At 39.9% G+C, this 11,942-nt stretch overlaps 2 protein-coding genes across 2 annotated transcripts; one reads left to right on the top strand and one right to left on the bottom strand.

Moving 5' to 3' along the window:
• The first annotated feature begins 852 nt into the window (after window positions 1-852).
• Window positions 853-2,774, top strand: LOC107831321 (octanoyltransferase LIP2, mitochondrial-like). The gene is made up of 2 exons (XM_016659082.2): window positions 853-1,016; window positions 1,952-2,774. The coding sequence occupies exon 2, from the start codon at window positions 1,956-1,958 to the stop codon at window positions 2,631-2,633; it is 678 nt and encodes a 225-aa protein (XP_016514568.1). The 5' UTR covers window positions 853-1,016; window positions 1,952-1,955; the 3' UTR covers window positions 2,634-2,774.
• Window positions 2,775-4,336: 1,562 nt separating this feature from the next.
• LOC107831322 (histone H3.2) lies at window positions 4,337-4,953 on the bottom strand. Its single transcript, XM_016659084.2, has one exon. It carries the CDS (start codon window positions 4,862-4,864, stop codon window positions 4,454-4,456), a length of 411 nt encoding a protein of 136 aa, XP_016514570.1. The 5' UTR covers window positions 4,865-4,953; the 3' UTR covers window positions 4,337-4,453.
• Between the last annotated feature and the right edge of the window lie 6,989 nt (window positions 4,954-11,942).

Below are 11,942 nucleotides of genomic sequence, written 5' to 3'. Positions count from 1 at the left end.
ATAATCCCATGGGTTAACCTTATTATTGAACCAAATGACTCCTTATAATTTACAATAACATTTTAATTTTTAAAAAGTTGTTTTGAAAAATTTAAGGGTAAATTCCGATGTTATTAATAGGAGTAATAATTAGTTTAATTATTCGCTACAGAGCTAAAGAGCATTTTATCTTGTTACAATAGCTTTGGGGTAGTTGGACTTTTCGTACCTCCTTGTTGTTGAATTTCTCTTCAAGCTTTTTACTCAGCATTCTTATCCAAGCTTAGGCGTGAAAATGCCTTCGGCAACCTTTTGTTTTTCAAATAGTGATATATAATTTTTTTAAGTTTGGACAATTTAAACTTTTAATTTTATCCTTAATGAATTTTTTTATAATAATATAAAAGTTATGACGTGTTTAATATTATAAATTTTAAAATTTTGATAGCCACACATGTTATGAAATATCTTAAATTACGTGTTTTAAAAAAATTTCTTTCATTTATAAACTTCATATTTATTCAAACTATGCCATATAAATTAGAACAAATGAAGTGCATAATTTTATAATTATTTAGTTTAGACATCAACTTTGAATAATTTTTCACCAGTAACATATCCTATTAATTATAAATCTCACCAATATTCTATAGTAATTTTTAAGTTTTTTTCAAATATTCCTCAAAATTTAAAACAATTATTGTGGGTAACCATTGCCTCTGTAGATTTGGAAATGTAAGAGTAACATTGAGAGAGAAACAGAGAGGAAAGAATTAAAAGAAGCAAATATAAGAGTGAGAATTATTTTTGCTGACAAGGACCACCATACATTTGTCATGTTGTTAATTAGTTTCGCACAAGTTTTATCCCTTTGTGCGAGACATAACATAAAATTTTCCAAATCCCATAGGCAACGAAATAGATAGAGGGAGAGGTGTGGATGGGTTGGAGTAGCTGCTCTCACCGACGCCGGACAGAAATTTGAACAGAGAATTGACCGGACAATAGGCTTTTGGTGTGTCACTCTCTGATTACAGGTTCTCACCATTGCTGATTATAGTGTAGAGATATGTTTTGTAGCTTTCTTTTCTTTCCTAGTGTTTCTCTGATTTCTAGATTGAAGAATGTATTGAAGTACTTCTCTCTCGTTCACAATTAGAAATGTATTGAAAATTTTACCTTATTGACCAAGAAATCCTCAAAAAATATAACTCCATCGGAAGGCTGTAAATTGGAAGAGAAAAAAAGATCCATTCTTGGTGGATATTTCGATGTAATTCTACAAAATTAAGTAATGGGATATTCTACAAATTGACTCATATGTTTTCAAGGGTAGTATTAGCAGTATATTGGTTTTACATCTAATTGGTAACTAGAAAATGGCAACTGGGATTTTGTGAAAAGTTAGGATTGGTTGACCATATATAGCTGACTGCTAATTTATTCTGTTCTTTTGCTATCAATCCAGGATTGTTCATTTGACGGTGTGTGCTCAATTAATTTATCAAACCTTTCATTTTGATGTTGAGAGATTATGTGACTTATAAAAGCTAAACTTTCCAGGTCTCAAAGCAACCGAGATTGAGGAGGACATCTCCAGTTCACATATTGAATTTTCCATAATCCTCTTATGTTATACTCTTAGTTTCATCTCCTTATGTTATACTCTTTGGTGCATACTTCGTCGTTTTTCTTGTAATGTGTCATCTTTGTCTTTACTATGTGAAAACAAATCAAGTTGGAATTGTGTCCTCAGAGGCTACTCTTGCCACCACAATAAGAGCACAACTCACTTATTCTGCTTCTCATGCTTGTCAGTTTGTACCAGTTTTATTACTGCTAAGGGTCTCCACTTTCATGCTGACTTAGATTCATACGTGGACTCTGCAACAAACGGGGGATTCCTAGTTTTGTTTGTGGCATTGGTGTTTTCTGAATTCACATGAATGACTGATTGTTCCATGATTTACAGAAGAATGAGGCGAAGCCTTGAGGTTTGGAAAATGGGCACCGTCAATTACTTGGAGGCACTGAAGCTGCAAGAGAAGCTAGCATCTGATAGAAAAGCCCTTAAAATTACTGATACCCTATTATCTCTTCAACATTCACCTACTTATACTCTTGGCAAAAGGCAAACAGTTCACAATCTACTCATACCTGATTCGGAGCTCAAAGCCATGGGGGCAGAACTTCACTATACACAAAGAGGAGGTGACATTACTTTTCATGGTCCTCACCAGGCGATCTTGTATCCTATTGTTTCGTTGCGCGATATTGGTTTGGGGGCTCGAAAGTATGTGGAGAAGCTTGAGCTAACCATGATTGAATTAGCATCTATATATGGTGTGAAAGCACAGGTTGGACAAAGATGCGAAACAGGGGTTTGGGTTGAGGACAGAAAGATTGGTGCAATTGGAGTTCGAATATCATCTGGGATTACGTCTCATGGATTAGCATTCAATATGGATCCCGATTTAAGCTATTTTAAGCATATTGTGCCTTGTGGGATTGCGGATAAAGGTGTTACATCTTTGAAGAAAGAGGCAGATGTAGAGCTTCCTTCTGAAGAAGTGATCCAGGAGCAGTTGATCTCTTGTTTTGTGAGAATATTCGGGTACAACGATGTTGTATTAAAAGATAAGTCATTCTTATAGTTTGAAAGCAATAATGTTGAGACACATTGATATATTATGTCCATAACTTTTGTGTACACTAGATTCATTATTTATGAGATTAACACTGATTGTTGTAGCTCAATGCAATTCTTGATTTTAAATTATCAAGTTTGAAAACAAGGTACATCTCTGAATTTTCTTGTACGATTCCACTAAACTAGTTTTATTTTGGCCCCTATTTTAAAATAGAAAGTGAGGGCATCCCCATTCCGCAGCTCCAAAAACTAGGTGGTCATCCGCTATTTCCGTTCCAAAAGAGAGAATTCACCTATCTCTTATAAAGTATAGTCTGTTGATTTGTTTTAGAGGTCTTATTTTACTGACATTGGAGATTATAGGGGATATACCATTTTCCATTTGTTACAGCAATTGGCCTCATCTAAGCTTATGTTCATTCTTGATGTTTGCTCAAAAGGCATAATCTTATGTGCAAAACACTGCATCGAATAACTAATCCTTAATTCTAGTTGAAAGATTCATCTTTCCGTGACATCCTAGCTCATCAACTGGAAAGTAGATAACACAAGTGGAGACAAAGGGAGGATAGTAGGCATGAGGAGATCAGTTATTGCTTCTCCTGCTTAGTCATAGCAAGAACATCAATCCCTTTGCCCTTGCTTCTCTATCCCTCCCACAGATTCTGCACCAATCAGTGGATATTGGCCTCTGGATGCAAGGTAAAGCAATGAGGTAACAATAGCGACTTTGAGTTCTTTGGTTCTCTGTCTTCATTCTTCAATGTGTCTATGCATGAACCTGCAGAACTATATATGTACCTTAGGAGTGCAGGTAGAGATTTTTCCCAAAGACCTCTATCAATGTGGAGGATTATGACCCTGATTTCCCTTTCTCATCGTCTTTGGCTCCATGGAGGCAAGGGTGGGGATTGGCCCAGCGGAACCAAGTTTTTTTCCAAGAGCTGACACAGAGCAAGAGGGTAGCAACTTGAAACAATGGTTGTCAAACTTTAACCTTGTTATCCAGGCACATCGGTTTACCTTTTTAGATGGACAAAGGTGCTCCTTTCTTGTTCTTTAGCACATGAACAACTCGTTCAAATTGTCATGATACTTAACCAAGGGTACTCTTGTTAAGAAAGGGTCCAAAAAGCTATGTTCTTGGAATATTCCCTCTTCCTGAGGAAATTAATTCAATGTCAACAGGATTTACTGTAACATGCAAGTTGGTTTGGACTAGTTATGATAAGGATCGCATGGTTTAGACTAACATTTTCTTGTTACTACTATTTTTGAAGTATGCAGGGTTTGTCTTTGGCATTGATGGGCTATGATTTTGAAGAGAACCTCCTTTGCTCCTTATTTATTAGTTTTATTTCACTTCTTTATAGTTATATAAAACGGGAAAATGTGATTTTTGTCTATAAAGTTGATGCATTTATTGTTGATGTTCCTTTCTTAAAAGTATTTAATAGCCGAAATACAAATTGGAGTTATTGTACCTGTTCATATTGGTACTTCATGTATATTCTCTTTTGATGTAGTGTATTTTGAGAAGCACCAGAATAGAACAAAGCGTAATGTAGTGGTATGGGCTTTCAGTCTTCTAATCTCCAAATGCCATCTCGTCACAAATTTGAATATTTTAGGGAAATTTATTTCCCTTTAAATCAAAATCCAAAATAAATCCAAAATCAGAGAAAGCACTGAACAGTCATATCATTTGCAGATAAGAAGATTGATATTCATTTAGAAATATTCACTACATTTCAAGCAAAGCACAACGAAACCCCATACATACTTCACCATAACCCTAAACACAGAAAACATAACAACAAAACATTAAGCCCTTTCACCCCTAATACGCCTAGCCAACTGAATATCCTTAGGCATAATAGTCACTCTTTTAGCGTGAATAGCGCACAAGTTCGTATCCTCAAAGAGACCCACCAAGTAAGCCTCAGCAGCTTCTTGTAGTGCAGCTACAGCACTGCTTTGGAACCTAAGATCTGTCTTGAAATCCTGTGCAATTTCTCTGACCAGTCTTTGAAAAGGTAACTTTCGGATTAAAAGCTCAGTGCTCTTCTGGTACTTTCGGATCTCACGAAGAGCCACTGTACCAGGGCGGAAACGGTGAGGCTTCTTCACTCCTCCGGTTGCTGGTGCTGATTTCCTTGCAGCTTTTGTAGCTAATTGCTTCCTTGGTGCCTTTCCTCCTGTTGATTTTCGGGCTGTTTGCTTTGTTCTGGCCATTGCTTCTGATCTTCTAGAGAAAGAAAGAATACAATTTCTAGAGAGAGAGAATGAGTTGTGTTAATGGTGATTTCAGGTGAAGAAGGAAGGTGTGTATATATAGTGGAAATTTGGGAGGGAGAAGTTTTAGAGATATGAGAGGAGGATGAAAATTTGAATATTTTAGGGGAAAATTGTCGCGCACGTGAATGCGAACCGTTAGATTGCGTGAAAAATGACGGTGATGATTTGGCTTTAGACAGATGACACGGATTACGATCCATGTGCTTCTGCTCTGCGCTATGGTTGTATCTTCATTGCCTTTTTTTTTCTTTTCTTTTTTCTTTTTCTTTTATTTCCTTTGGGCTAATTATAGTATTTGGACTGGGCTGGACTATATTCCCTTGTCTGCCCCTTGGGTCTTGGGTAGCTATGATTGTAAAAATTGCATGGCCGTCCTATTTGGTCGCTCATTTTTAACCCCGAAAAGTGCGCATTCGGCGTGGCCTTAGGAAAATTCTTGGGTTTCCTAGTGTCGTAGCGGGGTATCAAGGTCAATCCCGACCAAATCAAGGCCATCGAGGGTATACCAGAGCACTTGACCACCAAAAAGCAAGTCTAGAGGCTAACTAGTCGTATCACCACTCTGTCAAGGTTCATCTCGCGATCCTCCGATAGGTGCCACAAGTTCTTCGGCGTACTCAAAAAGGAGAACGGCCTCCAATAGACCCATGAGTGTGTCCAATCACTGAAGAAGTTAAAGGTGTACTTGTCCTCGCCATCGTTGCTCTCAAAACCGGAACCAGGACAACCTCTTCTCATCTATCTCGCCGTGTCCGAAGTAGCTGTGAGCGCAGTCTTAGTACAAGAAAATAAAGGTATGCAATCTCCCATCTATTACATCAGCAAGAAACTAGTCGACGCCGAGACGAGGTAACCCCACCTTGAAAAACTGGCTCTGACCTTGGTCGTAGCTTCACGGAAGCTTAGACCGTATTTCCAATGCCACCCCATCTCGGTCGTCACTACTTTCCCCTTAAGAAGCATCTTACACAAACCCGAACTTTCAGGCAGATTGGCCAAATGGGCCATCGAACTAAGCGAGTACGATATTACATATCGGCCGCGAACGACGATAAAGTCTCAGGTCCTCACCGACTTCGTCGCTGACTTCAGTGAGCATATACTGCCCGAAGTCAAAAAGGAAGATGCCCACGCTTCTTCCCAAATACACGACCTATGGGTCCTATACACCGACGGTGCATCTAACACGTCGGGGTCTGGGCTGGGACTCGTACTCTAAGTCCCAACAGGCAAAGTGATTCGCTAGTCGATTAGGTGCTCGGACATGACTAACAACGAAGCCAAGTATGAGGCCGTAATTGCAGGACTAAGACTAGTACTCAAATACGGGGCGAAGCGGCTAAGGCTGTATTGCGATTCTCAGCTCATGGTTAACCAAGTCACAGGGACTTTCCAAATTAATGAGAAAAGGTTACAAAAATACCAGACTGAAATTTACAAACTACTACCCTAGTTTGATGAATGTCAGCTCGACCAGATCCTCCAAGCGCTGAATATCGAGGCGGACGGCCTCGCAAAATAAGCACCAGCCACCAAAAACATCACAACCAGAGACCAAAATATGGTCCACCTCCTCAACTCATCGATAAACCAAATCGAGGTAAGAACCATAAACCTAACTTGGGACTGGCGCAACCGTATTATTACATATTTGCAGGACGACATACTCCTTAATGATTAAAAAAAGGCCAAGAAGCTGCGAATGCAAGCGGCCAGGTACAACATCGTCCACAACGACATGTACAAAAGGACATATGGCGGCCCCCTAGCGAAATGCTTGGGCCCAAATCAGACGCGGCACGTCCTTGAAGAAGTATACGAAGGCCACTGTGGAGCTCACTCCGGCAATCGAGCTTTGGTCAAGTGCCTCATACGAGCAGGATACTACTGGCCCACCATGAAAAAGGAGGTCGCAGACTTTGTGAAAAAATGTGAGCAATGCCAGAAGTACGCCCTAATGATCCACCAAGCAGGAAAACATCTACACTTAGTAACTTCCCCTTGCCCTTTCATCAAATGGGGAATGGATAGCGTGGGGCCCCTCCTGAACGGATGAGGTAATGTACGATTTCTCTTGGTTTTAACTGATTATTTCTCTACATGGGTGGAAGAAGGAACATTCGCCCAAATACGCGACCATGAAGTAATTACCTTCATATGGAAGAACACCGTATGCCGTTTCGACCTCCAAAGAAATCAACAGCGACAATGGACCCCAATTAGCACGAAAGAAAGTCGCCAACTTTTTTGAAAAATGGCACATCAAAAGAATATTGTCAAAGCCTTACCACCCCACGGGTAACGGGCAAGCGGAATCCTCCAACAAGTCAATACTGAACATCATAAAAAAGAAGCTCGAAGACGCCAAGGGACTATGACCGGAGATATTACCAGAAGTACTCTGGGCCTACCGAACAACGCCAAAAACGAACACAGGGGAAACGCCATACCCTGTGATGATCTAAAATGTCATATTTAATTTAAACATTTATTTATATATTCTAAGATCTCGAAAAGTACTATTTATTATTCCTCGACTTGCGTGCGTAATTCGTATAATTTTTCGAAAAGATTTTATGTGAAAAAATAGATTAAAATGTTAAAAAGAGCTTTAAAACTCAACTGAGTTGACTTTGGTCCAAATTTTGAGCAAACGAACTCGGATCACTATTTTGACAGTTCTGGTAGGTTTGTATCGTGATTTAGAACTTGGGCATATGCCCAGAATTTAATTTGGAGGTCCCTAGCTTGAATTATCGCTAGTGACGAAAACTAGAAACTTAAAGGCTTAAAGATTTTAAAGTTTGACCACAAATTTACTTTTATTGATATCGGGGTCGGAACCCAATTATGAAATTTTTTATAGGTCCGTTATGTTATTTATGACTTGTGTGCAAAATTTGAGGTCAATCGGACTTGATTTGATAGGTTTCGGCATCGAATGTAGAAGTTGAAAATTCTTAGGTTCCTTAAGCTTGAATTGGGGTATGATTTGTGGTTTTAGCGTTATTTGATATGATTTGAGGTTTCGACTAAGTTCGAATGATATTTTAGGACTTGTTGGTGTATTTGGTTGAGGTCTCGGGGGCCTCGGGTGAGTTTTGGATGGTTAACAAATCGAAATTTGGACTTAAACAGCTGCTGGAATTTTCTGATACCTGTATCTGGTTTCCTTCATCGCTTTCGCGAGGGGTGTCTCACGTTCGCGTAGAGAAAAATTGGACTGGCCCGTTTTGTGCTTCGCGTTCGCGACCGGAGGCATGCGTTCGCGAAGGGTCGAGGGGCAAAGCTTCGCGTTCGCGATCGTGGCCTCGCATTCACGAATGGAAAAAAGCCGGCATGGGGAGAAATTGGTCTTCGCGTTTGTGAGACCGGGATTGCGTTCGCGAAGAAGAAATCTAGAACAACACAAAATGTGCTTCGCGAACGCGAGTCACCTGTCGCGTTTGCGAAGAAGAAATCCCTGGACAACAGAACTTAAGTTCTGGAAATGAGATTTCGTCCCATTTTTCATTATTCACGATTTTGAGCTCGGATAAGGCTATTTTTGCGCGATTTTTACGGGTAAACATTGGGTAAGTGTTCCTTATCCTATATTGATTATATTTCATGATTCCATATTCATTTACATCATGAATCCGTGAATTTATGGAAGAAAAAAAATCAGTTTTTTATAAATTTTTCCAAAAAAGTAAAATGAAGATTTGAAGTTCAATCCGATGTCGGAATTCGATAATTTTTGTATGGTTGAACTCGTATCAGAACGGGTGTTCGGATTTCATAAAAAAATTGAGATTCGAGTCGTGGGTCCCACTGTCGATTTTAAAATAAATTTCGAGTTTTAATTCGAAAAATTAGTAAATTCATATGGAATTAATTCTACGATTCGTGTTGAGTATATTGAATTATTTGTGATTAGATTTGGTTATAAAGCGAGGTAAGTGTCGTGGTTAACCTTGACTTGAGTGAATAGAACCCTTAAATTATTTGTTATGTGAAATTCATGCGAACGACGTATAGGTGAGGTGACGAGTGTCTATACGTCGTCAAATTAATTGTTTGCATAATTATTTGAAAATTATAATTTTTTTTAAATCATGAATTAATTATTATATTAATTGTTTCTCTCATATTCCTTGCTCAATATTATGACTTGAATCCATGCTATAATTGCTACATACTTATTTGATTTATGTGACGTAATTGCTACTTGACATTTAGCATACTAATTATTAAATTGCCTATTTCCTCCTTAATTTCCGCAATTAATTGCTACTTGTCATTACTTATTTCTAAATAAATCATAATTATTGTATGCTTGTTGTCTTATAATTTTATATTAATTGTTGTATTTATTGGAATAATTTCTTTTATAAGAATTGGTAAATTATATTATTTGAGGAGCGGGTTGCACGCCGCAATAGAAACGAAAGTGAATATATTGGAGGATCGGGTTGCACGCCGCAACAGAATTGATTGAAATGAATATATTAGGGGAGCGGGTTGCATGCCACAACAGAATTGATTGAAAATATATATTGGGATTGGGTTGCACGATGCAACAGAATTAAATATGAATACATTGTGGGATCGGGTTGCACGCCGCAACGAAAACTGATTGAGATAATAATTGATTATGACTGCCGAGTTGGCTTCAACTGTTGAAATAAGATACCTGTTTTATTTCTATTATTGTTGCACACAGGTTAATGTAAGTGACCTGCCTTAGACTTGTCACTACTTCATCGAGTATTATTATTGCGTACAGGTTAATGTAAATGACTTGCCTTAGCCTCGTCACTACTTCGACGAGGTTAGGCTCGGCACTTACTGGGTACATGGGGTCGGTTGTACTCATACTACACTCTGCACTTTTTGTGCAAATACCGAAGTTGGTCTGAGTGGCGTACAATGGATTTGCTCGGATTCAGCTATTCGCAGGAGACTTGAGGTATAACTGCATGGCATTCGCAGTTATGAAGTCCCCTTCCACTCTATCGTAGTTGTGTATTTCTTTCATACAACTTCATTTTCATTCAGACTTTTATTTGTATTATTCTAGTAGCTCGTGCACTTGTGACACCAGTTCTGATGGTATTTAGACATCTCTATTATTATGGATTATTCACTATATTTCAGACTTTACTTACGCATTTGTTTCCTTGTTATTAATTAATTTAAAATTGTTTAAAAATGGCTAATATTATTCTAACGTTGGCTTGCCTAGCAAGTGAAATGTTAGGCGCCATCACGGTCCCGAAGGTGGGAATTTCGGATCGTGACATACTCGTTAGTCTATGGGACTGATGCAGTAATACCGGTCAAGGTCAGAGAGCCTAGCCTAAGATACTTTCACGAAAGCGGACCACAGAACGATGATAGTAGAAGACAGGAACTCGACGAAGTCGGGGAACGAAGAGATATGGCCTACGTAAGAATGGCCGTCCAAAAGCAGCAAGCATAACGCTACTATAACAAAAGAGCAAAGATCAGGCCATTTAAGGTCGGGGACTACGTGCTGAAAGCTAAAACACAAGCAAGCAAAGATCCACGGGAAGACAAACTAGGAACAAACGGGGACGTCCCCTACAAAATCACGGCAACGGCAAACAAAGGGTCATTCACAATAGAAACAATGGAAGGAAAGTGACTACCAAACAATTGGAACATTACACACCTCAAGTATTTCAACTTTTAAAGGACGAGGTCCCCAAAGTCGCACTCTTTTTCCCTCACTCGAGTTTTGTCCCAATTGGGTTTTCTCGAGGAGGTTTTTAACGAGGCGAGGACGGGGATACTTCAGGATTAAGATACGTACAGACGAGGGCACTGGACAATTGGTTCATTGCTCGATCTCTCACTATTTTTTCAGTTCGACCAATAAAGGGACTAGATAGACTGGGACTGAACTACCAGCCAACGCCCGAACAATATGTAAATCTCTTCAAGAATATGAATAAAACACAAGTACATGAAGTTTATTCCCACTCTCCCCAAGTAAAGGTTACATTCGACCTCGTTTGAATCAATGCCTATTCGTCCCACGACCCCAATCAATTAAAGGCTACATTGTACCTCGTTCGAATTAACTCTGATTCGGCCCACGGCCTCAATTAATTAAAGGTTATATTTGACCTCGTTCAAATTAACACCGATTCGGCCCACAGACTGAATTAATTAAAGGTTACATTCGACCTCGTTTGAATCAACGCCTATTTGGCCCCCGCCCCCAATCAATTAAAGATTACATTCGACCTCGTTCGAATTAACACCGATTCGGCCCACAACCTCAATTAATTAAAGGTTACATTCGACCTTGTTCGAATCAACGCCTATTCGGCCCACAACCCCAATTAATTAAAGGTTACATTCGACCTTGTTCGAATCAATGCCTATTCGGCGCACACCATAATTAATTAAAGAATAACAACTAATTACCGCCTGACCCAGCAGCGCCACCAGCTTGATCGCCCAGACCGTCTCCACCTACCTCCTCGCCATCGCCATCACCATCGCCAGCGGGATATTCATCCTCATACCAGGCATCCTGTTCGATCTGATCCACGCCCGCAGCCTCCTCATCGTCGCCGGCTTCCGGTGTAGCGGGATCATAGCCATAAGCAAACCGAGCTTTATGTGCCTTAGCACGAGCGTCCTCAAAGTCGACTTCTGAAACAACCCCCGTCCCCATCAGGTCCCTGAATATATCCAACTGGGCCTCAGCGTGAATACATTCCTCGTACAAATCCCGCGGAACGTCATGAAAGGCAGAAGTGTGAGACGAGGATGGCTGAGCCAATAACTTCGCCTTCTCGGCCTCTAGAACTGCGACTCGATCACTAAGGCTTGAAGCATCTTTCTCCAGCTCCCCCATCCGCTCATCAAGCCGCTCCTCCCTGAGCCTGGCCGTCTCCAAAGCACTCTCCCGCTCAGAACGAAGAACGCTGATCATGATTGTGAAAGCCTCCACCTTCCTCGCATCCGACAACTTGGCTAACTCCGCCCTATCTAAGCC

Source organism: Nicotiana tabacum, chromosome 15, assembly GCF_000715075.1.
Source record: "Nicotiana tabacum cultivar K326 chromosome 15, ASM71507v2, whole genome shotgun sequence".
NCBI classification, from domain to species: Eukaryota; Viridiplantae; Streptophyta; class Magnoliopsida; order Solanales; family Solanaceae; genus Nicotiana; species Nicotiana tabacum.
Note: the sequence above shows the minus strand (reverse complement) of the source record. Positions and strands in the feature narration are given on the sequence as shown.

What these genes read in the sequence shown, in the direction of transcription:
- LOC107831321 (XM_016659082.2), top strand. Translation starts at nt 1,956, where the DNA reads ATGAGGCGAAGCCTTGAGGTTTGGAAAATGGGCACCGTCAATTACTTG.
- LOC107831322 (XM_016659084.2), bottom strand. Translation starts at nt 4,864, where the DNA reads ATGGCCAGAACAAAGCAAACAGCCCGAAAATCAACAGGAGGAAAGGCA.